Below are 25,189 nucleotides of genomic sequence, written 5' to 3' on the forward strand. Positions count from 1 at the left end.
AATAGAATTCTTTTTTTTTTTTTTTTCTGGATTGATTGGTGGGCCCCAATTATTCAATGTAAAACACCATTTCAACTACTGCAGTGCCTCCAAGGAAAATATGATATATAATATCAAAAATTATTTAATGAAACACTTAATTTATTATTTTTAATTTAGAAAATAATTATTATTGCTTATTTTAAATATAAAGAAGTGATAGAGGCATTTCAAAAAAAAAATTTTAAATAAGTCTTCAAGCCATAAAGTAAATTTTTTAAAAAAGTATTTTGATAATTCAATAAAATAAAGTCACGTCTAGAATGGGGAATATCCTTATTTACTTTTAGTCATAGAGTGCACATTCAATTTTCTCAATTTCAAGCTTAAATATTGTTCTTATTAATTTTAACAAAATGATTGGTTACAGCATCTTTATTTTTAAAGTTTGAAAAACTCAACTAGTCATAAATTGTGGGTGCTCTTTGAAGCTGGAAATCATTGATGATTTGAAGCACAATGAAACAAAAAGTAGAATGAATTAAAATTAATAAAACTTTGATTCAAAAGTATCTTGATTCATTTGCCCAAAATATTTGACTTCTCAGATAAAGCATTCATTGATGAAATAATAGATAGTAAATAGTAAATGGATCAATTGAAAAATAAACGACTACTAGTACATCAAATATTATTCATTTTTTTATTTTATCCATTACATCCTGATGTTAAGTCTAAACTATACAGGAAGGGACAGTGCATCTGGCATATCCCTCTTTAAACTTTGAATCTTTGTTACTAAGATAATAGATAAGAAAATACAATGTATAATAACCCTATAAATGATTTTTTTTTTTTTTAAATAATATATCATTAGCCTTCAAATTTATTAATTACCAATCATTTTGAATATATTTTAATCCTTAATAAATTGAGATAGAAAAGCAAATTATAAATTGATTTTTTCTTTATTTTATTTTTCATTTCTTTTTCTCTCAAATGATCTGACATGACCTAAAAATAAAAAAGAAAAATATATAAAAAATCATTTTTTCCTTGTTTGATTATCAGCCAAAGGAATAGATATCGTGGGTTCATGAAAAATAATAATAATAATAATAATAATAATAATAATTTTATCAACAATTCTTTTTCTTTTATTTAATTATTTTTTCAAAATTTCATTCTTGGGGACATGAAATAGAAATTAATATTCTTTAGGACTTGAAAATCAAAAGGAAAATGAAAATATAGAAAATTTATCACTCTTTGTTTTAATAATAAAAAATTAAAAATATATAATGTATGGTAAATAAATGGATGTATAATATATCTTTTATATGCCAATAATTAAAGGCCTTTCCTTGTCCTTAAATCTTGATACTCAGATTTCAATAATTTTAATTTCCAATGTTATTTAAGAAAGAAAAAGATGCTACAGAAATTTCATCTTCTATTCCTTTCCCTTCTCCACTTAAATCCTCAATTCAGATAGAGACTAAATTTTAAAACAGGAGGATGCAAAGTATCCTACTAAAATCCTAAGAAAATAAACCAAAGATTTCAATAACATATTTTTAATTATTAACGTTATTGACACGTACATTGTTGCTTTCATTGAAACACTGATTTAAAAAATCTCATTGACATTTCTAAGCTTCTCCTGCAGTAAAAAAATATGGGATTTGTCACCTCCGTGACAAGAAATTTTAAGTCGAGGGAAGATGTCACGCAAAGCCTCACCAAGCCTCCATGGCAAACCAAAAGGGCCAGGAAGATGAGAAGATGCAAATGCAAAATACCGCATCCAGTGCACGAAGCTCCCTCAACAAAATTAGGAGGAAGGCATCGCTTTGGCTATGATCTGCTTCCTCTCGTCAATCATGCGATACAATGCACACCCGCCCAACAGCAGACCGACATAACAAGATGCCTCTCTATTGACTCCCCCTTGCAAGATGTTGAGCTTTTTTGTTGATACAAGCCCATTGGAGGAAGCTCAAAACATTCGAAAATTCAGGCTGCCATCCAACAAATATTCTGACTACTAATAGAAAACATTTGTGGCTAAATTTCAATTTCCCTGCTTATTTCATCCTGTACATTGAATCACTCTTGCACAATCTAAACTTCCATTCACCCGAAAAAATTAAAATTTCAGTACACGCACACGGAGCAGCATTTTTTCCTTTTTGTGATTTTCCTTATTCAGAATCCAGTTAAGGTCAAGACCATGCTTCAACATGGTATTTTCCAGCCTTTTCCAGTGTCCTAAGCCACCGTACAGCATATTCCTTCGAAACCCCACCCTCTTTAGATATAATTTCCTCTAGCATTGAAAGAACATCTACGGGCATTTTGGTTGAAGAACCTGCTACGTAGATGGAAGCCCCCTTACTAATCAAATCCCAAACATGTTGGCTATGTTCCTTCATCTTATGCTGCACATAGATTTTCTGTGGCTGATCCCTTGAGAAGGCAACATAAAAGCCTCCACCCTTTTCTCCTGAAAGAACCCCGTCATTCTTTGAATGGCACAACCAAAAGTCTTTGTACAAATAGTCATTCTCATTTCGGCATCCAAAGAAAAAAAGAACTGGGCCTGTTGAACCAGACAAACTTTGTATGGCTCTCTCCTCCACAAATCCACGGAAAGGGGCACAACCTGTTCCAGGTCCAATGAGAATGAGGGGATCTGATGCTGGTGGGCAGGGAAGGGAACCTTTACGAAACCAAGCAGGAATACAGAGTCCTGTTCATATCAACAAATAAGTTACAGAGGAAAAGGAATATTAAAAGGCCATACATGTTTAGTTTCAAGAAAACAAAGCTGTATGAGTTTTGTTTGTCACAGGTACCCATGCTTTGTTGTGGATCAAGTCCAGCCAGCCACATTGAGCATAAACCTGTTCGTTTCCTCTTGAAAGCAGTTGTCCATGATACAACGTTCACAGTTAAGTGCACTTGATTGGGATGAGCTGAATGAGAAGAAGTAATGGAGAAAGCCCTTGTTTTTAGTGGAGGTACCAGTTGCACCAGCCATTCAAATGGAATTTGCACAGAAGGGAAATCTTCCAATACCTATGACATGAAAAATTTAAAAATAGAAATAGAGAAATAGAAAAAATAAATCAATTGGCCAAGACCAGAGAAACTGGTGCCAGACAAAACCAGTGAACACTTTAGATCAGTTGGATCACTCATGCAAGGAAAAAAATAGTTGCATATTGGAGGAGAAACAGAAGAAACATATACGCCCTCATACAAAATTGAGCCATTTTCTTATCTGTGCTTTCCTGGAAATAATTCATTTACGCATTCAGTGTGTAACAGAACTGTAGATTGAATAGGTTCTCCTATTATTAAAGAAAAATACCAAGGAATCTACAAGAGAGAGAATGAACCAAATCTAAGATGGATTCTGCATCCACTAATCATTCCCAGTATACGAAAACAATACCCTATGTTTTAAGTCTTACAAGGGATAACGCTTCTCGTCAAACACTTCTATTTCTCTCCCCCCACACAACCCAAGAAACAGCAAAGAGGTAATAAGATAACTCTTACAATTACCTGCTACTACCAAACAGATAATTGAAATCATCAAAGAAACATCATGAAGATCTCTAGTCAATGTACCATAAAGGAGCAGGAAGCTCACTGTCCAAACTTTTTTATTTTTATTTTTTTTTCCCACAAAAATCATATATCTTAACCAAGATTTACACCATCTTTGGAAGATGATTAATTGACAAAATCCTCTCCCAATTCTCCCCACAACAAGAAAAGCAAGTTTGGAGGGCTACCAAGCAAGTTTGGTAGGGCTACCACATTCACACTTACAGATAGACTTCCAAGGAAAATTTGTGCAACAATCATTCCCTATTCTCATTTCCAATGCCCTTGTAATAAGAGTTCAATTTGAGGTGAGTCCCTTTTTTTATCAGCAAGAAAAATGATCTTTTAAGAGGAAAAATAAAGCTACAACAACAAGACCAAGCCTTCAAGTCCCATTAGGTGGGCTTGGCTACATGAATCCTTTTCCACCAATCCACTCAATTGAGATCGTTTTCCTCTATTAGATTAAGGGTTATTAAAACCTTCCTCATTACCTCATTCCAAGTTATTTTGGGCCTACCCTTACCCCTTTTTATGTCAAAAGCAATAACTCACTCCTCATAGGTGCTCTACTAGGCTTGCATTTCAAATGTTCAAACCATCTAAGCTGCCCCTCCCTTATCTTGTTTTCAACTAGTGCAATGCCTAAATTGTTACATGTATGCTCGTTTCTTACTTACATTTTAACGTTAAACCACCCATCCACCTTAAAGTTTGAATTTCAGCAACTTTTACTTTTTGTCATGTTGTTTCTTATTTGCCCAACATTTTGAAACATAAAATATAGCTGGCCTCATAGTCGTTTCATTAAACTTTCCCTTTTATTTTAAGGTTATTCTATGATCACACAACACACCTGACATACTCTTCTATTTTACCCAACCTATTTTAATTCTATGCATTACATCTTCAATTTCCCCTTCAGCTTGTATAATAGATCGAAAATATCTAAATCTATTAAAATAATTAATCTCTTGATTATCAAGTTTAATTTTCTCTCCATTGCTACTCCTTATATTACTGAAATTACATTTCATATATCATGTCTTATTCCTACTTATCCTAAACCCTTTAGACTCTAATGTGACTCTCCAAAGTTCTAACTTATATTCCACTCCGCTCCTACTATCATCAATCAACATGATATCATATGCAAACAACATACACCAAGAGATCTCATTTTAGATATTCCCACTAAGTTCATCAATTACTAAAGTAAAACGATAAGGACTTAAAGTATAACCTTGATGTATACTTATTGTGACTGGAAAATCTCTAGATTTCCCTCCTACAGTCCTAATGCTAGTCACTAATCTATCATACATATCCCTAATAACCTCAGTATATCTATTGCAAACCCCCTTTTTTTCTAAGACCCACCAAATAACTTCCCTCGGTACTCTATCATATGCTTTCCCTAGGTCAATAAAAATAATATGCAAGTCTCTTTCTTTTTCCTAAGCTTTTCCATTATATTCTTAAAAGATAATAGCTTCTGTTGTTGATCTCCCAGGCATAAAACCAAAATGATTTTTAGACATCTTCGTTTCTAGTCTTATTTAATGTTCAATTACCCTTTCCCCATAACTCCATAATTTCATCGTATGATTCGTAATCTTAGTTCCACAATATTATAGTTTTGAATATCACCTTTGTTTTTGTATAAAGGTACTAACGTACTTTTCCTCCATTCTTCTAGCATTTTCTTGATTTTTATAAGAGTGTTAAATAGAATAGTTAACCTAGTGTTTTGAAAGGCGTTTTTTTAGGTGCACCTCTCGGTGCGTTTTGGGACAAAATGCCTCAAGGCGTATGTGTAAAGGCGTAAATCCAACAAAGCGTACACCTCAGCCAAAAAACCACGCTTTTTTACGCCTCATAAGCAAGTCGTACGCCTTTCGGTATTCCTGGGTTAAAACACAATTTTATAAGTCCAGAACCCAAAACACACTTAAACCCTATCCTCCCTCTCTCTCCCGTGAAGCTCTCTCTCCTCTGCTCTGTCGCCGAAGCCTAACAAAGCCTAGATGAAGCTTGACGAAGCCTCTGCTCTCTCTCGAAGCCTCTGTTCTCTTTCGAAGACTCGACGAAGCTCGACAAAAGCTCGGAGAACCCTATGCTCTCTCTATCGAACCCTGGACGAAGCTCGGCGAACCCTCTGCTCTCTCTTTCAAAGCCTGGACGAAGCTCGACAAAGATGTCCTTGAGTTTACTATGCCATGAGAAGATGTTTTTCAGCCAGCAGAAAAAAATCAATCAGATCTGGCAAGTTATCCACAACAAGAGACACTAAACTGGCTCTGTGGTCATCTACCCATGTTTGGCAGTCCAATTGGTAGAAGTCGATCTCCCCTTTCTTTGCTCTCTTTGGATTGTGCCTTGCCACCTTGTATATGTTCTCCCTTAGCAAGCCTCTATACAATCTATACAATCTTATGCTGTCACAGCAGCACTCCTGATGCCAACCAACTTCTAGCATAGTACATTAATGAAACTAGAAAAAGCTGCCACTTCCTAATCTTGAGCTTGTCCCTCAAGGCACCTCTGTGGCTCTCTCCCTAACCAACAATAACAGAACAGGAATTGCATTTTCAAATGCTTTTTGCACACCTCCTCTCCAGCCAAGGGTACAGAGCCCCTATTACCCACCTCAAACTCGAAATGCTATCAAACTTTTCCAATCTTTCCCAGGGTTATCAAAGTTGCAATCCAATTATAGGATAGTGCAATTCTACAAACCAGATTTACCCAATACATCCAGATTTTATGCAAGCTTGGTATCATGTAGAATCGCCATAAGATTACAGCAGGATCAGGAGGATCATACGACTGCAATTCAACTTCGGGTATGATCCTATGCACCAGATTGTATGCCAGTTCAGGATAGGATCACGTCGAATCACCATAGGATCACAGCAGGATAGTTAGGACCACAATCTCACTTGGGACCAAATATAAATATTTATTGTCCCTAAGACTTCACTTTGCAATAGACACAATCCATTGGACCAAATCCATCAAAATTAGGACAAGATAACACTTCCCCTGGGATTGTTTACTGTAGATCATGAGAGAACTCCCAATGATAGCAGAGGGCCTTGAAACTGAAATTTAGAGAGCTCTTGACACTCGATCTTGTTAATGTTTTCAAATGCTGTTTGACCACCCCTGACTTGATCAAATTATATTAGAACTCCCCTACAGCATCCCCAAAGAAACCTCTTTTGCATATCCTTTTATGAGATTGGGTTTCCCCTTGTCAGATAAAATAAAATTTTCTACCTTGCCAGTAAAATTTTCTACCTTGCCAGTTTGTTCTAGAACTTCTCCACAACAGGTTCCAACACATTCCTCACTTCAAATTTAGCTTGAAGGGGCAGTCCCATGTAAACCAATTATAAGGAACCAACTTACAGCCTAGGGGAAGTCAACGAAACACAAGCAAACAACTTAAATTCAAAATTCTCTTAACAGTCATCCAACAAAAAGTAATGCAATATTGATATCATCAACAAACAGCAAATGAGTCCACCTTCTAAAAGATTAAAGAAAACCTGAAGGGTTTCCATTGTTTAAAATCTTGGAAATGAAATGCACTTTTTAATCCACCAACACTAAAAAGGTTCATAACCCTTTGTTTCCCACACATAAAGAAGACCCAGAAAATATGATTATACACCCTTTCTGTATAAAGCCTGCATGGCACTCCTCATCACTTGCTTTTAATTTGAGCATCCACCGTTTAATTAAGCAATTAAGGCAGCATCTAGAATTATCTTTCTTCTACAAACCTGTCTGGAGAGAGCCAACAACCAAACGCCTTCTAGTCAGCCCAAAAGAGCAATTACGGCACTACAAAATCACTTTTAACGAAAAGATGCCTCAACAAGCACTTCCCCATTTATGGGTGCACAAGGAACCACCAAAGAGAACATTTGTAGGATCATTCCTATCAGTCAGAACAGAATATTCTAGTCCCAAATGTCGGGCAAAATCAAACCCAGCCCCAAGAAGCACCCCCACCCCACAAAAACCCCCAGCAGAGAAAGTGGGGTTATATGCAAGCAGCTATGCATTTAAAAGGGCACCCACAGACAGCTAGTGTACAACCAAGGTCTTAAACTTTTGGCAACAAATATTTTGAGGCTACGGATTTCAATTTTGATTTCGATTTTTAAAAATGACAAAAATTACTAGTAAAGCATGGAATTCTTTTAACAAACTTTGGATATTGTCAATAAACATAATAATGCAAGATTTAGAACTAAAATATAATATATAGAATGCATCAATGACGTGGTGAACAGGGTGCAATAACTGTAATATAGTGATCTTACTAAATATATTCAATCAAAGTTAATGAAATTCATAAATTAGTTAAATATTATTTACTATACATATACCAACAATTTAAATATTATTGACCAAATAAAATGTTCTAGCTAGTATATAATTTTAATTTTCCATACAATTGTGAAAGTATGAAAGTTGTCATCCATATCCTTCTTGCAAGAATCTTTAGTTTCAATTAAAAAAATATATATATTAATTAAGAGAGAAATTTCTATTTGGGTTTCAGATCTCAAATTTTATTTATGAGGAATTTAATTTCAAGTTAAATTTTTGCCCAATTTTGAGATTTCGATAAATTTTGGAGGATTTGTAGAAATTTCTATGGAAGTTTTGCAAGACAGAAATTGACTGCCATCTCGATTATAGGGGTGATGGAAAGCTTCAACAGAAATTAAAGACCATGTGTACAACTATCTCTGCTTTCACTTCTCAACAATTTTTTTGGGGCAGAAGATCACATTTTCACAATTCAGCTCTTGGACCATATTATCATCTTACTCTCACCATGCATGCCAAATATCAAGGTGACCTGATATTAGCAGCTATTTCATCTGTATAAACTTGCTCCATAGCTGCCAATAAATGCCTGAACAATGGCTCAAACTAGAATGGCCAACATCTGATCAACTTGATTTTTGGAAAACATGAGGTCGATAATTAGTGTATCTAATAAACAGTTGAATTGTCAAAATATGGGTGGACATTAAATTGTTGAGGTGTAAGCATAACAATTTTCATACACAAGTGAATCTCAGGCTCAGTTTCAGGGCAGTCACACAGCATAATAATCACATTATTAATCCATGAAAGAATATCTGAATGCAAATCAATAGCTTAGCCACCTCCAATACAGTTCTCCGATCCTTCTGGTTGTATTGGTATAGATCATCTCTTCCCTCTGGTGAGGCAAAATATTGAAGCCTCTCCTTCTCATGCTGAGCAGTTGCAAAAAAACTCATAACCTGAAAAGAAAAAATGGTTATATCAGACAGAACTAATAATAATAATAATAAGTTACATTATATGCTCTCGAGTAGAAGCATGATGAGAAGAAAACATATGCACACACACATATATATGAATTAAACACATGATTTCCTCAATTTCCCTTTAAACAAAGCAAAAGTCTTTGAGAAATTATAAACTGATCATTCATTACATAAGACAATCAAGAATTGCTAAAAATTACATTCTTAGCACCTTGCATTTTGACTCTTAGGAAACCTCCCCATTCCCCTGAAAGAAAAATTGTCTTCATAGAATTATACTAATCAGAATAAAGAATATAAACTATTCATAATGACTCAATAGTTTACTCAACAATGAATTCATGAAGGACCAACATGTCCTCACACAAAATCAATCCAATTCCAACACTAATTGTTCAACTATACTTGGAAATATTTAAATAGGGGCTACTTGCATGAGAATAAAGAATCCTACTACCTGGAAACACACTTCAATATTAAGATATTAATCTAAAATAGAAATAAAAAAGAAATTCAAATTAAAAAGAGTCAAAAAAATTGATTAAAATGCCTTCTTCATGAATGAAGTGTAACCAATATGGACATGCGCCTCTCTCCAAATCCAGCTTGAGCAACACCTATGAGGCTGGATGTAGGACCATGATGCATCATTCTCCCCCACTTCAGTAGAGTTTGACCTAGATCTAGAAGAGGATCCAGAAGGTGAAGATGGAATTCTATAGCGCAAAGAACTGGAGACGTATTTGTGACCAACTGTAATTGCAAATCATGTCCCATAGAATCAGCGATAAAAATCAACAAATTGTCCCATAGAATCAACGATAAAAATCAACAAATTCTTCCTACCATCATAAGTCATGTGATTCTGGAACTACCAAGGTAGCCCAAGAATAAATCACATGAAAGTCACAAACATGATAACAAATTAGGAAGATCAACTTTTTTTTAGCAGCAGCAAACTGGGAAGATCAACTTGCAAAATTTTTAAATTAACCAAAACACTGCGATGAGTGATAATTATAAAATCAGACCTACATACACGGATTCCTGGGACTGTACCAGAGGTAGTTGAAAATGATGAGTTATTCGCTAAGAGATGAGATTCACAGAAGAGTCTGGGTCAACAAGAGAAATATCAAGAAAGGAAAAAGAAATTAAAAAATAGCCAACGCTAAATAGGAAAACCCCTTTTAACCCTTCCCTTCATAATTAATAGAGCTGTGAAATCTTGCCACTTCCTGCTGACCTCTACTTGCTTTTTCCTAGCCCCATTGAACTAAACATTATTCCTCCATGATCCCCAGCCACACACCCATTTCATCCAGAAGTTTTTGATCACCTACATCCTGTGTACTAACCTCCTCCACAGGAGTAGGTAATAACCCATCCCTACACTGATTATTCACAGCCAAATAACCCAAGCCCCACTCCTCAAAAATTGTAATATCCTACAAAACTTCCAACAAAGGAGAAGGCACACAAGAAAGATCACTCTTTGTCCTAAAGAAATCCTCCCATTTCTTTCCTTAGGAAAATGGTTTTCTCCTTTAACAAAATCAGACTTAGAACAGTTCTGAGATTCCTCAACATAATGTTTGAATTTATTTTCAAAAACTGACCCCCACCCCCCCTGCATGTTTGAATTCATTCAATTATTAACAATTAAACTTTACTTACTTTTCTCTTCCCCACTGGTTGATGCATATACACCTTTATATCCTCAGCCATTGTTCACTCATTTACGTCATTTCTTTAACCTGAAACACTCATCTCCTGTGAACAGAAACCATCACCAAAGCATTCCTCAATCTGACCTCCAACTGGCTGCAAGAGATTCAGGCCTCCAGCTGATTGCAGGAGATTCTGGTCTCCAACAGATTGCAGCTCCAGTTCCTCCAGCGATTTACCCCCCAATGCTCTTTCCCACCTAGACAAACAACCCTTGGGCCTATGCTACAAGAAGCCTGTCAAAAGGAAATCCCTTGATCCTTATTAGAAAATTTATCAACTCTATGGGATATTACACCTACCTCCTGGGCCCTGTCAGCAACTGATTCTATGCTGGGCTTTTCTTGGCCCAACTGGGAACAAAAGGAGCCCTCTTTATTTTCCAAAGAATGCTTCATATCCGACCCATTTTTATCACAAGAATGGACCTGTTGGAGTGGCTGGCCCAACCTAAATAAGAAAGAGCCTCCATCCTTTTTTCAAAAATCTAGCCCAGGTCCAATTCAAACAGCAAGATCTCTTCGTCCTTCCCAAAAGAAACTGAAGCCGCCTCTAATATCACAGTCCCTTCCATAACCCTAGCCACCTTGACTGTTGGAACCTTAACCTATGAACAGAACTCAAACTTTCTGGCAGAGAATGCCCAACTTCCTTCAATTGCAATATACCATCATACAAGGTGGATAACTGATCCTTCACTGTCATCACACCCTTCCTCCATGTTTGATCATCTCGACTACTTCCTTTACACTTTTCAATCTTCTCCGCGGCAGCCACCTGGCTTGACGATCAATGTACTTGCTCACCTCATCTTTGCCTGTCTTGTGCAGTACTGCACAGCAACGTAACAGTACTCAGAATTCATGCATTTCAGACTTCTTAACATCTTTGCTGAATTCCTTTCTTCTTATATTATATGATTCTTGTAGTAGAAAGTATATCTAAATGAAATTCTTCAACATATAATATGACCCAATCGTGTTCTAAAGCAAATTAAACACCCAGATTAGATCAACTTGCATAAAAATTAAATATCAAACTTAGCGTTCCACTCAAATTTAAATACCATTATTACCCTCTTATGCAAATTAAACACCAATATTGCCATCTTATGCAAATTAAATGTCAAGATTGCCCTAATTTACAAATTAAATTAATTTTATTGAATTCTAGGATTTGAGATTTGAGATATTGCAAACAAATGAGGTAGGTTTTCTTAAAAACAAAAAAATTAACCAAAATGAAAATGAATTTAAATAATAATAATAATAATAATAATAATAATATGAACAAAATATAAGGTATCTACAAGGGGTAACAAAATTCAGCCTCTTCAACCTGTGAAGCACTCTGCAGAATTCAATAAGTGGGCCACTTCATCCCTTGTAGACTCTTTGACATGCAAGTGATTCATGTACTTCGGCTGGCACCTTACTGATCTTAAAAAATGTTGCCATGTATCTAAGATTTCACTAAAATGAATTTCGTAACATGAAAAGAAAATGAGATGAACAGACAGGTTTCTTGCCTCAAAAAAATAGCGCCTAGGGGAAGCCGATGCAACATCCATAGTTAATTCCACATATGTTCTTAATTTGAGGGGCACATCTGGGGCATTTATAGTAGTGTCAGGGCAATAATCTCCCTCTCTGGAATGAACCTGAAAACATGTTATTTGTATTAAACACCGAAAAAAAAAGACACTCAAATAAAAATGGATATAGATTAGTGGCATCTTCGTAAAAAAGACAGAAAACATGTCATAAGCTTAAGAAGTGAGCAAATAAAAAGCAATGGAAAATATAAAAGCAAGAGTTATGTTGTACACTTAGAACTTAACTGCATTAAACAAATTATCTTCCAACCTATTTGAGACTGGCTAAATCAAACCATAGTCCATTTACTTTCTGCAGAACACCTTCTTTGTAATATCATAGAAAGCTTTATTGATTCGTATTCTTCCAAACAACTTAATTTGCACACATCTCTCCAATGTAGATGTTGCAGTCAAGCTCTTATTTTATATGCCTACAATTTTACAATCACTGCAGACATTTCATGATATACCTTTAACTTTTCATAAAAGAATTTAATTCTAATGCCGTCATTTAATTCTTGAACTTGACGGGAATCGGTGGGATACCAATTTGGGTTCTAGATGCTTTTCAGAAAGTCCCTGGGAAGCTATTTCTCAGATTTACCCTCTCTTTATTCCCCATACTAAATTTGTGTTCGGAAAAGAGTGTAATATTCATTTTTGGAAAGACCTTTGGTTGGGGAATATTGTCTTGTCCACCTCTTTCCCTCACCTATTTCGATTCAGCTCAAGACAAAATGATTCCATTTCCTCTTTGTTGATCCAAATAGTCCTTTGCCTTCTTGGAATTCTCATTTAGGAGATCTTTGAATGATAGGGAAAAAATGAGTTATCTTCATTGTTCATCCTACTGAATAATTTTCGGGTATCTTCAAAAGCTGAAAGCCAATCTTGGTTCTTGGATCCCTCAGGGGTCTATTCTTGCAAATCTTTCTGTGAAATCTAGGTCAGCAATAACTTTTCCTTCCCTCTCTACAAAACTATTTGGAAGGCAAAAATCCCCCTTAAATAAGAGCTTTACTTTGGTAGGTTGTACTTAATAGGATAACTACTAATAACTTGCCGCAGATTAGGCGGCCTTTAAAGGCTCTCTCTCCATATATATGTGTGCTTTGTTTTAACTGCTTAGAATCTGCTCCGCATCTTTTCTTGCATTGTAATTTTGCATGGAAAGTTTGGAACAAGTTATTCAGCTATTTTGAAGGAAGTTGGGTCTGGAGGAAGCTGGGTTTGGAGGAAGCTGGGACAGTGGAGGAGTTTTTGACAATATCTTTTGTTGGGTTTGGGAGGAAGAAGGAAGGAAAAGCGCTATGGATTAGTGCTTTATTTTCAGCATTTTGGGGTTTATTGAAGGAACATAACTCGCATATATTTTCAGGAAAGAGATTAACATTTTTTGTTGGTGTGGGAGAACATTCATTTTCTGGCTTCTCTGTGGTGCATGGGTAATGGTAATTTCAAGGGGATATGCTTCTCAGATATTATGCAGGATTGGCTTTCTCTGTCGACTTCTTTGGATGTGCTGATTTCTTTGGGCTGTTGTTTACATCTTTTGGTTTTCTTTTTTGGTTTTCCTTGGGGTCTCCTAAAATTTCTAAAGGAGGTGTCTGTTCTCCTAATTGTACATTATTATTCTATCTACTGAATTTCTTTTGCTATTTAGAAAAATAAAAAAAACTAATAAGCATGAACTCTGAAGATACAAAAATGTATAGCTACCAAAAACATGCCAAGGACCAGTTTGGGGCCGTAATAGCTTTTGGTCTAAATTCCGAGTTTATCCAGAACTAGAATTGTTTTCTTTCTGAATTGTAAAATCATTTAGTACACCAGTTAAAATGAATGGCATGGTTAAGATTGAAGGCTCTCAAGAATAGGGGAGACCAAACTATGCATGGATTGGAAAACAGATAAACATCATAGGAAGTGTGATCTTTACTAATGCAAAATAGTGAAACAAACCTTATAGTCAAGATGAAGGCAGTAGGAAAGTTGAATTTTTGTTTAATTAAACACTAATAACCCCAAATTGCCTTAAACCATTTCTTTCACTAATGGATGCTTTTCTTTACCAATGTAAAAAATCAAGTACCTTTATTTGTGAATAGTCTAAAGCAAATTAAGCAATATAATTGATTCCATTGTCTAAAGCATGCATTTATACAAATGGAATAGTCTCTGCATAATGACAAGAATATAGAGTTGCAAGTTTTTTTTTATGGAAAAATAAATTCATTAGAGAAATAGAATTTACAAGCAGGAGAGAGGAAATCTCTCTAACAAAGTCTGATAATCCTCACGAAAACCAAAAGAGAAAATTGAAAAAATAAAAAATGACAAAAGAAACTCAAGACCCCCTAAGAAGAGACTTCCAATTGCGCTGAACTTCTGAAACACACATTCCCTTGAAATTTCCATAGCCCATACACCATAAAGAAGCCATAAAAAGAATCTTTTCCCACACCAACCCATATGGTAACTTCTTCCCTGCAAATACACGCCCATTATGTTCCTTCAACAAGCCCCAAAACACTGCAAATATAGCACAATTCCATAATGCAATTCCTTCCTTCTTCCTCCCAAACCCTACAAAAGAAATTGCCAAGAACTCCTCCACTGTTCTAAGACAAACCCGACTCTCTTCAAAGTAATTGAATAACTTGTTCCAAACCTTCCATGCAAAGAAAGAGGCGTGAAACAGACTCTCACCAATTGAAGCAAAGCATACAAATATCAGGAAAGAGGGCCTTTAAAAGTCTCCTCATATGCAACAAGTCATTAGTATTTATCCTATTAAGCACAACCAACCAAAGAAACACTTTGATTTTAGGGGGAATTTTGACCTTCCATTGCAAGTTTAACACTGAAAAACCCAAGGTAATCGAATATTGATATTCTAATCCATACACTCACATTTTTTTTGTAAAAAAATAAATAGAACATCAATTGAGACAGCAATATCAGTAGGATGCTTCTTGATCTTCAACTATCTTAATTTCTGGCATGATAATATGAGAGACACAAAATCTGGATGGCACAATAAAGTGTGGGTCCCATAAAAATGTTAATAAATGATCAGAAACAAGCAAGCTTAGCAGTAGTGTAGTTGATCATAACTCTTAAAAGTCCGCAATAAATGGAGATAAAACAGAAGTACGTACTGATATGAGTGAATCTGGGTTTAAATTACAACGCTTTATGAAAGCATCTACAGCAGTAGGATTCTGCTCTGGAAGAATCTCAAGAACATCACCAACTTCATATTCAATAGCCTGGAAAAATCAGTTATGATGTTTAAGAGGTATAGAAGAAACTCAGCCCAGATTACCAAATTTTGATTGCATGATTACATACGTAACATTGAAAAATGTAGCACCCAGTGCACAATATATATATTGAAAAAAAGACATAGAAGGCGACCTCTTCTGATTTTAGAACCCACCAAATAACAAGTTATCACTTACTGATGAAATGGCTTCAAATTCAAAGTGCCGCACATCTTTTCCACAGCCTGCTCTAGTTAATGGCTGATTTTTTGTCTGTAAGAACAGATTTGAAAATAAATTAACACACAGGAACAAGCTAACCAGGTATCCAATAATTAGCATTTGTACTACATGAGTCAGTCACAGCTGCAGGCATGCACATGTATGCAAGTGCATGTGTGGGCACACCAATGCATAAACACAACATACACACACACACAGACTCAGAGAGAGAGAGAGAGAGAGAGCAGCAATGATGAAAGGTTCAAAATATAATCCAACAGAATTGAATTCTTCTTGAGGTACTGTTAACAACATGTTTGTTCATATTGTGAATTTGTGCCATTCCAGTTCTTGCATTATTCTCAAATGTACTGAATTTGCAGTATTGTGGGGGTTATAGCCAGAGCGTAATGCATGGATCTTTTTGGATAAAAAGTTGAATTGGCAGCTGATTTGGGAAAGATTCATTATATGGCCTCTTTGTCATGTGTTGGGTTTGGATTTTTAAGGGGAGTAAGCTTTCTAGCTTTCCAGCGAGGTTGGAGCAATATTTTGGCTTGATTATTTCTTTTTCTTTGTTATTTTTTAGTTTTTCCCCTCCGGTTTGCTCCAGAAATTTTTTGGGAGATGTCTTCTCCTGGTTGTAAATTCTTCTCCTATTAATAAAATCTCTTCTTTGCTATCAGGAAAAAAAGTACTGAATAATTTATTTATTTATTTCCCCTAGATAACAAAAGAAATATATTAAGATAGAATTTGAAAAAAATGAATTACAAAATAGAGAAAAACGAGTAGTCCTCACAAGAAAAAGATAGGAAAAGAAACTCAAAAAACAAAAAAAACAACAAAAAAAAAAAAGATAAAGGAGATATGAGAAAACAAAACAAAATACCTAATAATACCTAACACGGAGAACCCATCCTACAATTATAATTAATGTTATGTGTAGGAAAGGCTTTGGGGTCATGTGAAGATGAATTAAGGGTACAAAAGCTTGACCAACATTACGGTTATTGTCAATGAGCAGCCCAGAGAGTGGTTTAGAGCTTATCAAAGGCTTAGGTAAGCAGACACCATCTCCATTTCTTTACCCTGGGAGCAGATGTCCTGAGTAGGATGCTCTCACATGTGCAGGACTTGACGGTGATCAGGGGACTACCTGCTAGCAGAGAGGAGGTAGAGGTGTCTCATCTCCAGTTTGTTGATGATATCCCGCTGTTTCCTGAGGACAATGTACGTAAATTCCAAAAGGCAATTATTTTGTTAAAAATCTTCAAAAAAAAAAAAAAGAGAGAGAAAAGATTTGGGAATAAAGGTCAACTTGTCCAAGAGTGGGGTGGCAAGAATTAATGTGGGAGGCAGGGATCTTGCGGGGTTTAATGCCTTGGCAGATTGCACTATTGTGGAATGGCCCATCTAGACCTCCCTCAAGGAGGAAACCCAAATTTCGTGGCTTTTGGGATCCTGTGATCAAGAGGGTTGGTTAGAGGCTGGACAGGTGGAAACAGGAGTACTTTTCCGCCATGCCATCCTCATTAGTGCTGCTTTTCTAACATCCCTATCTGCTATCAGTTTCTAGGGTCCCCAATACCAAAGGTGTGTCTAGGATCCCTGTGGGGCGATTGTTTTAACACGCACAATTTGCTTCAGAATAAAATTCCTTACAAGACTCTCAATTCTGACGGGCATAATGTGCCATGGGTCCAATAGAAAAAGGCTCACTTTTCTTCCATTGCAGTGCTGCTACCCATCTCCGGAGTGCCTCTTTTCTTGTTTTGGCGAAGCTTGGGTCCCACCTCACGCGGTGGGCAAGTTTTTGCTTGTGAAGCTACTGGGGTTTTGGCATAAGCAGGAAAGGAGAAGTGTTATGGCATAATGTGGTTTTCTCTATTTCGTGGACCTTGTGGATCATAACGAATGCAAGAACCCTCAATGATGGCACAACCTCCCTGGGTTTGTTGTGGGATAAAACAGTGCTTTTGGCCTCTCTCTTGGCCCATTCCTCTTGGTTCTTTAGGGGTTTACCACTGCTTAATCTTGTTAGGGATTGGCAGTCAGCACTATTGCAATTTTTTTCTGATAGTTTCATTATGTTCTTTGGAGGACATCTTGCTCTCCCTTATTGTACTTTTCAGATTGATTTTAATATAAATCTTTTTTTCTTACTGAAAAAAAGAAAAAAAAAAATTCCCTTCTGATTTCAGTGAGTTTAGCAAGATGACTAGCAATTTCAGGCTGATTTCACCTATGACCAATTTTTAAACCAATTGGAGAAGGAAGTGTTTCACATCATAAATTGTACAATTTACAATCCGAATATAGACAATCACATTCTCTGTGTTTGACACATTTTCCAACCCCAATCAGTTTTAGCCATTGGTGAGGGTTGATCCATTATCTGGTATTTGTTTAGTGATTCAGATAGAGACCAGAAATCTTTAGCAATTCATCACATAACTCTGAATATAGCATTCAACAGCACAGAATAAAGAGATGCCGAAAAAGGTTAAGAATGGAGGTCAAATGGATCTTCAATTCCAACTTGCAAAAGTCTGCAATGAGAATTCCCAGTCACACATCCTCATGTAGGGGTCTTCTGTTGAACAGTACTCAGTGATGGGTACTGTTATGTTGTCCTTGTGTTATTATGTTGAGCTGTGCTTGACTGCTTGAAAATTGGTGTTTTCTTTGAACTCATGTTCTAGTATTGAATCTGTTAGTATTTTTGCATTCAAATACTAATGTTGATCTGTTTACAATTGAAGCCCATTACATAGGCCAATCCTAATAAATGTCAGCTCATCTATGTGAGGTGCATGCTTTAGTTTTGCACTTAGCTCCTTGGCCCTAGGTACTCTTTGAACCTTAGTACATCTTTTGCCTTTTAACAACTATATAGGTACCAACTTACTAAGTTGATTCTTTTTGCGAAATAAGTATAAAAGTTCTAGTAATTTGTTTCTGTGCTGTGAGGTGGCTAGAGAAATCTGGGAGTTGCTTTGGATGCATGGTTTTAAATAAAGGCTGCAACCGTTACGTAACGCCGTTACGTAAAGGTTTTTTGGGTTACCGATACCGTTACACACCGCGAAATCGGTGGGAAGAAAAATCACGGCCACCGCGACCGTTACGTAAAGGCCGCTACGGCTGTTACGTAACCGCTACAGGACTGTTACACCAAAAAAATATTTTATTTTTTACTTTTTCTCTCTCTTTCATATATCATTCTCAATATACCAAGTGGCAAGAGGGGGAAAAGATTATAATGAGGATGACAATGATACAAAATTTACTTTTTCTTTAAATACTCACAATAGATGCATTAATTAACAATTTCAAAATACTAACTTGTTAGGAATTTTTTTTTAATAATATTAGTAATGTGATATTTATGTTCTTTATTTTTCAACTTCAACCTTCTTTCTTTTCTAGCTATTTTATATTTATATTATTCATATATCTTATGTGTCTAATAGACTAATGGAGTGTATAATGTATTTTATTTTATTAATTCATTTAGCACACATAAGAATTTATCACAGATAAGAACAATGAGAAGTATAAATACGCGCACACACGTAATTTTCTATCAATGATGGTTTAAAACAAATGTAAACTTGTTGCCCTTACCAAACAACTTAGTTACTCGAACTAAAGGGTCCAAAATACACTAAAACCCTTTCTAAGAATGGCCAAAAGCTTAAAACATGCAAGTACGCTAATATGCACAAGGTTGTGTGTGCTTCAAAAAAATTCACGGCCGTTACACCCGCTTCCCGTTATGTAACATCCGCTACTCCTGCTTCCCGTTACACCTGTTACCGTTACGTTACGCTACCCGCTACCGCAATTTAAAACCATGTTTGGATGGCTTTTGGTGTAGATTGGGTTATACCACAATATGAGGTTTTTTGGGGTTTAGGGGTCAGAAAAGAGGGAAAAGAAAGGTGAAGGATTCTTTGACCATTGTAGTGTTGTACCCTGTTGCTTATTGTGGCAAATATGGAAGGAAGAAGTAGAAGGGCCTTCAATGGAGTTAAAAAAATCCCACCTCCAAGCCCAAGGGTGTGTTTTTCTATAAGGGAGTGAAATCCTTCTGCAGGACATTAGGTTGATATTTTTGAGTTGCTTTGTAAAGTCCTAACCTTGCTGAAATTGTAAATGTTTTTATTTTGGTAGTATATACCTACAGTATTCGGACTGAAAGTTGAAATTCCTTGCTGCTTAATGAATAGAATTTACGATTGCAACCCCCCTCACCCAAAGACAAATAAAAACATAAATTATTCCAAAAACAGAGAGGTAATATAACCGAAACACCAATCCTGCAATGCTACTTAAATATCTTAGAACAGGGGGCATAAAACTTATTTAAAAAAAGGATCTATATGTGCAAGAAAGACGATAAAAAACTAACAACAATGCATCACTCAGTAATTGATAGCTGTAGTAAAAGTTGGTAGAATAGGGTTAGCATAGACCAATAAAACTTAGTGGGCCATGTTATCACTACCATTCTCAAGAAGCAGTCAGGCCTATTCTTGTTAAATTTTCCTGGGGACATCCAGCGAGCCCTCTCAATCTGCATCTCAATATACTTTAAATCTGAGACAACCATAATGAGCATTTTTGTGTCAGTAGGGATGCTAAAATCAAAAACTTAAGAGTTGTACATATATAATTTGTTTAATATGCATAATTTTCAAAAGTGACTTGCCCAAAAACAAAGAAAAAAAAAAATCACAGTTTATCAAAAGGTGGTTGGTGTAAGATGGGGTTTGGATGGCTCATTTTGACTCAATTTTTGACCAATTCCAAACAATAGAGTGAAAGGATTTTTTTTGTCCTAAACCCAAATTTGTTCAGTTAAATAGCATTTTATTATGCGTGCTTAGTTTTCTTATAGAGGCTTTTATGTATTTTGAGGGTTTGCTTGTGATATGTGTATGAGGGGTTGATTTGTAATTTCATGTATCATTAGGAGTACATGTTCAATTTCCTGTATTTTAGTCTATCTTATAATAAGGTGTCAAAGCCATGTAAGAATTGGTTATTGTTGAATTTGAAATTGAAGTGATTGTCTATGAGTTTTTCCACTGCCTGTTTCTTCTTCATCCTTCTTCTTCCCCTCCCACTTCCTCTATTTCTCTCCCTATTTTACCCTTGCCAGCACTACACTGTTCTGTTCTTCATTCTTACTGCTGCTCCTGCATCATTTGGTATCAGAGCAAACCATGACTGCCACGCAGAGATTGTTCATCAAGTGCAACTTCTCCCAAAAAATGCAGTTGTGCCCCTCAACTTCAAACCCTAATTTCCAGGCATCATTTCACAGCACCTCCATTGCCATTAAAAGCAGAACCAACCAAAAGGCCCATCCTTCAAGATTCGCCACCACCCACCACGTGCCAACTGAAGCTTTTCTGGCCAACCCCCCTTCAAAATCCCACTTTTGCCAGTGTTACTTTGACAAACCACCAGCACCACTAATCGGCTCTACCAGTCCTCAATCTACTACCAGCTAAAATAACATTGCTAGACGAACCCTGTTGGCAGCACACGCACCCCATGTGCCGATGATGCACATGTGAAAAACTGCCAGAAGCTCCCTGCAACTTCCAAACTCACAATAAATAGGTTCCAGCCATGGGACTTTGGGTTTTTTCACTCAGATTTTATCTGCACAATGACATTATGACTCCAAACATGATGCTTTGCAAGCAAGCACGATATTTTGATATGAAAGTCAGCATCACATTGGAGCATCAATTTGTCACTCTGCCAACAATAAGAATCAAATCCCATTACTGCATTTTGCTAGTTTTCTATGAGAATTTGTTTAATTTCTGCACTCAAGATTAAAAGCGATAGTTGAGGAGCTAGGTCTTTAATTTCAATTTTGACTAAATTTCGAAGATTTAGAAGCATGGAAATTTCAATTTCAAGGTCAATTTTGATTTCAATTTTAAAAATTGATGGAAATGAGTAGTGAAGCATGGAATTCCTCTATGAAACTTTAGAAATGATTAATAGACATAATAATGAAAGTATTAAAACCAATACATTATAAAAATTAAATATCTCAATGATAGCTATGTTGTGTTTGAGGTGCCAACCAATAGAATAGATTCAGCCGTCACAATGCTGACTTTCCATGGAAGAAAATGTGGAAATTAAAAATAAATGAAAGGTTAAAGCTGTGGATTTGGAGAGTGGTCACTGACTCTATTCCCACAAAAGATTTTCTAGCAAGGAGATTTGAATCTGTAATACATGTTGCCCTTTCTGTGGAATTGAATTAACAACTTGTTCCTATGTAACCTGGCTAAAATGCAATGGTTTTACAAATCAATTACCTGGCTCATTAACTCAAAGTGATGCTTGATTGGGACTTGATGACAGGTTGGAATCACCTGGATTTGCATTCACCTCCCCCTGTTCACAGCAATCTTATTTGATAAAATATAGAATATGAGGAACAAAAGAGTTTTCAAGGACTAATAGGAAGACCACATCCTTATAAATAAGCAGATATGAGAGTCATTCTCAGAGCATAAATCTCTACTAACAGATTTGAAGGAGGTTGATTCCAGACTTGACCATACTCGGGGATATACCCACATTCAAATTCAAGACTGGCAGACCAAGATCAATTTCGATGCAGCTGACATCCAAACTTGTCAATGGCCTTCATTGCTGCAGTTGCCAGGAATGTTGAAGGGGAAGTGCTGGAAGTGAGAATTTCTTCTTGTCTACCAAATGATCCTATGGCAAGTGATGCTCAGGCCTGCCTCCTTGCAGTGAAATTAGCTATTGAAGGAAATACCAAGGAACAATCATTGGAGGGGATGCAAAGGTAGTGATTGAAGTTATTACGTAGGAGGCAAATCTCTTAGCCTGGAAGATCAGGAGATTAATCCAGAAAATCAAGAAGGCTGCTGCCCAGATCTCCATGAGAACAAATTGGCACATGCTTTAGCTGCCTGGGTCGCTACCCTGAACAGATCCAGGAACCTTATCTTTTCTCCAAGTGAGATCCCCACAGAGGTCCTTCAGGTTTGAAGTTCCCTTTTTCTCCCGTTCCCCTTTTTTTGTCTTTTTCTTTTAGTTTCTTTCCTTCTGTTTCTCCTTCCGGGTTTTGTTTTTTCTCCTTCCCATTCAGTACTCACTCTTAACACACACATATATATATATATATTGGTATTAAACATATTCAGTTAATATATGAAATTTATAAAGTCAGTTAAATATAATTTCTCATAGAAATAAAGATAATTTATACATGAATGGTTAAATAAAAAGTTGTTACTAATATCTAAGTCTAATTTTTCATATAATTTCAAAACAACTTGTAATAATCTTTGGTCACAACAAAAAAAAAGGAGAGATAATTAAGAGAGAAATTTCCCCTTGCATTTAAATACATCACTTGAATTCCAAGCGAAGGATTTATGTAGCCGACTCCACTTAGTAGGACTTAAAGCTTGTTGTTTTTGTTTGTTATTGTACTTGAATTCCATTTGAATTTCATTCTATAGTTAAAATTTTCACAAGTTTTTCCAAAATTCCAAGATTTCTATATAAATTTTGTAAGGAAAAAATCGACTGCCATTTCAATTTCTAGGGTGGCTGAAAGCGTTTGACAATTTCATGGAAACTTACAACCATTTGAGAGTCAAGCTTGTGGTTTTGCAAGGGTAGATTGAGAATTGTCGGCAAATTGTGTTAAGGGCTTTCGGTAATATATGTAGTTGCAGTGTGCGCATGTAAAAAAAAACCAGCAGCATGGTGACTAATGTTGAGTTGTCTGCAAGGTGGAGTTGTTGCCTAGTAGGGTACAGAACATGGCAAATGCATTGGAAACTATTGCTAATGCCTTGAATAGACTAACAACTTAAGTTGAAGGGGTAAAGGGCCCATTGATCTTCCTACCAAACAGAAAAGTGGTATAGCTGCTGTTTCTCCTCCAACTTTAGAGTTGTGTGAAGGTCAAAATGACCATTTTAATAAAGGAATTAAACTAGAAGCTCCAGATTTTAATGGTGTGATGATTCTACTAATGAATTTGATGATTGAATGTATTATTTGGAGTACTATATCAGATGGTATGAGATAAATGAGGCTCGAAAGTTGTATTTTTTATGGTACAAGATTTGGTGAGATTACAACATGGGATGAGAGGAAGTGTGCCATGCAAGAGCACTTTGTACCTTACAATTACCAGGAGTGTGTTCATCAGCAACTCTTTGATTTGAAACAAGAAGAAAAGACAGCAAGAGTACACTAGCAGGTTTTATCATTTGGCTACTCGTGCAGACGTAGAAAGGAAAGAGGATGAGATGATAGCTTTGTACAGGAAAGGGTTCAAGCCAGCTATTTCCTCCAAGCTTGCTGCTTGTCATTTCATTACAGTAGCAAAGGCTGCTAGTCAGATTGAGGAGGACATGTAGCATAATCCTCCTAGAACTACATCAATGTTTCGGTTTGAGAAGAGTACTCACAGAGTTCAGTGAGCAATTGAGTAAATGAGTTCAGACTACCCTTTGGAAGACTCTTAAGCATTCTGGAACAACTTATAAGGTCCAACCATCAATCAAGTGCTTCAAATGTTAGGGTTTTGGGCAACAAGCTGCACAATGTCCTAAGTCTTGGCTAGCACCAAAAAAATAAAGGGGGACGATGATGATGGCATCCGAATAATTGAAGTTGAAAAAGATGTCCCTAGTGAGGATGATGGTAGCAATGTGAAATGTACTCTTCCACAAGGTTGAAGAAAAAATATATTAGAGATGAACTAGCATGCAGCATCTTTCAGACAGAAGCCTTGTACTTTGGTTCTTGATCATGGCATGTCTACAAATGTGATTTCTAAAGAAGCTATGAAAAAGTTAGTGGATGTTGACCCTCATCCCGATCCATACAACATTGCTTGGGTGAACAATATCGACTTGAAGGACCATGATCATTTCTTGCTTACCCTCAAGATTGGTTCAATTTTGGATACAACGCAACATGATATCCATCCTCTCAAGATTTTTCATATCCTTGTGGGCCATCCATGGTTATTTGACAGGAATTTTAAGCATGATGCCTATGAAAATTCTATTGACAAGATGAAATATAAACTGATGCCATCTCAAGTTCTTCCACTCACCAGGTTCCTTTCTTAAGCAGCAAGATTATTCTATTCATGGTGATGGACTTCTTGTTGCTTTCCCAACTCGACAAAGTCAAGTTCTTTCGGGCGGAGAGAATTGATGTAGAACAAGAAGCGATGCTTGGATGTATCATTTGGACCCAATTTAGAGACCAATTACAAAGAATAGGATCAAGGGATTGCAGGCCTAAACCTAAACATGTTTAGTTAATTACTGTTTTATTATGTGTGTTTAGTTTGCTTGTAGTAAGCTTTTGAGTAATTTTCGGGTTTGATTGTA

The 25,189-nt window shown here is 36.2% G+C and overlaps 1 protein-coding gene across 3 annotated transcripts in view; it reads right to left on the reverse strand.

The window, feature by feature from the left end:
- Positions 1-1,540: 1,540 nt before the first annotated feature.
- The window catches only part of LOC131145019 (NADPH-dependent diflavin oxidoreductase 1), a 90,161-nt gene continuing 66,512 nt past the window's right edge, over positions 1,541-25,189 (reverse strand). For all 3 annotated transcript variants that reach the window (XM_058094050.1, XM_058094061.1, XM_058094056.1), the window contains 7 exons: positions 20,266-20,357; positions 15,729-15,803; positions 15,426-15,536; positions 12,196-12,327; positions 8,793-8,912; positions 2,838-3,060; positions 1,541-2,731 (listed from right to left, as the gene is read on the reverse strand). In XM_058094050.1, coding sequence (XP_057950033.1) covers positions 2,205-2,731; positions 2,838-3,060; positions 8,793-8,912; positions 12,196-12,327; positions 15,426-15,536; positions 15,729-15,803; positions 20,266-20,357 — 1,280 coding nt within the window. In that variant the 3' untranslated portion in view covers positions 1,541-2,204. The remainder of the gene's footprint in view (positions 2,732-2,837; positions 3,061-8,792; positions 8,913-12,195; positions 12,328-15,425; positions 15,537-15,728; positions 15,804-20,265; positions 20,358-25,189) is intronic.

Source organism: Malania oleifera, chromosome 1 (genome assembly GCF_029873635.1).
Source record: "Malania oleifera isolate guangnan ecotype guangnan chromosome 1, ASM2987363v1, whole genome shotgun sequence".
NCBI classification, from domain to species: Eukaryota; Viridiplantae; Streptophyta; class Magnoliopsida; order Santalales; family Ximeniaceae; genus Malania; species Malania oleifera.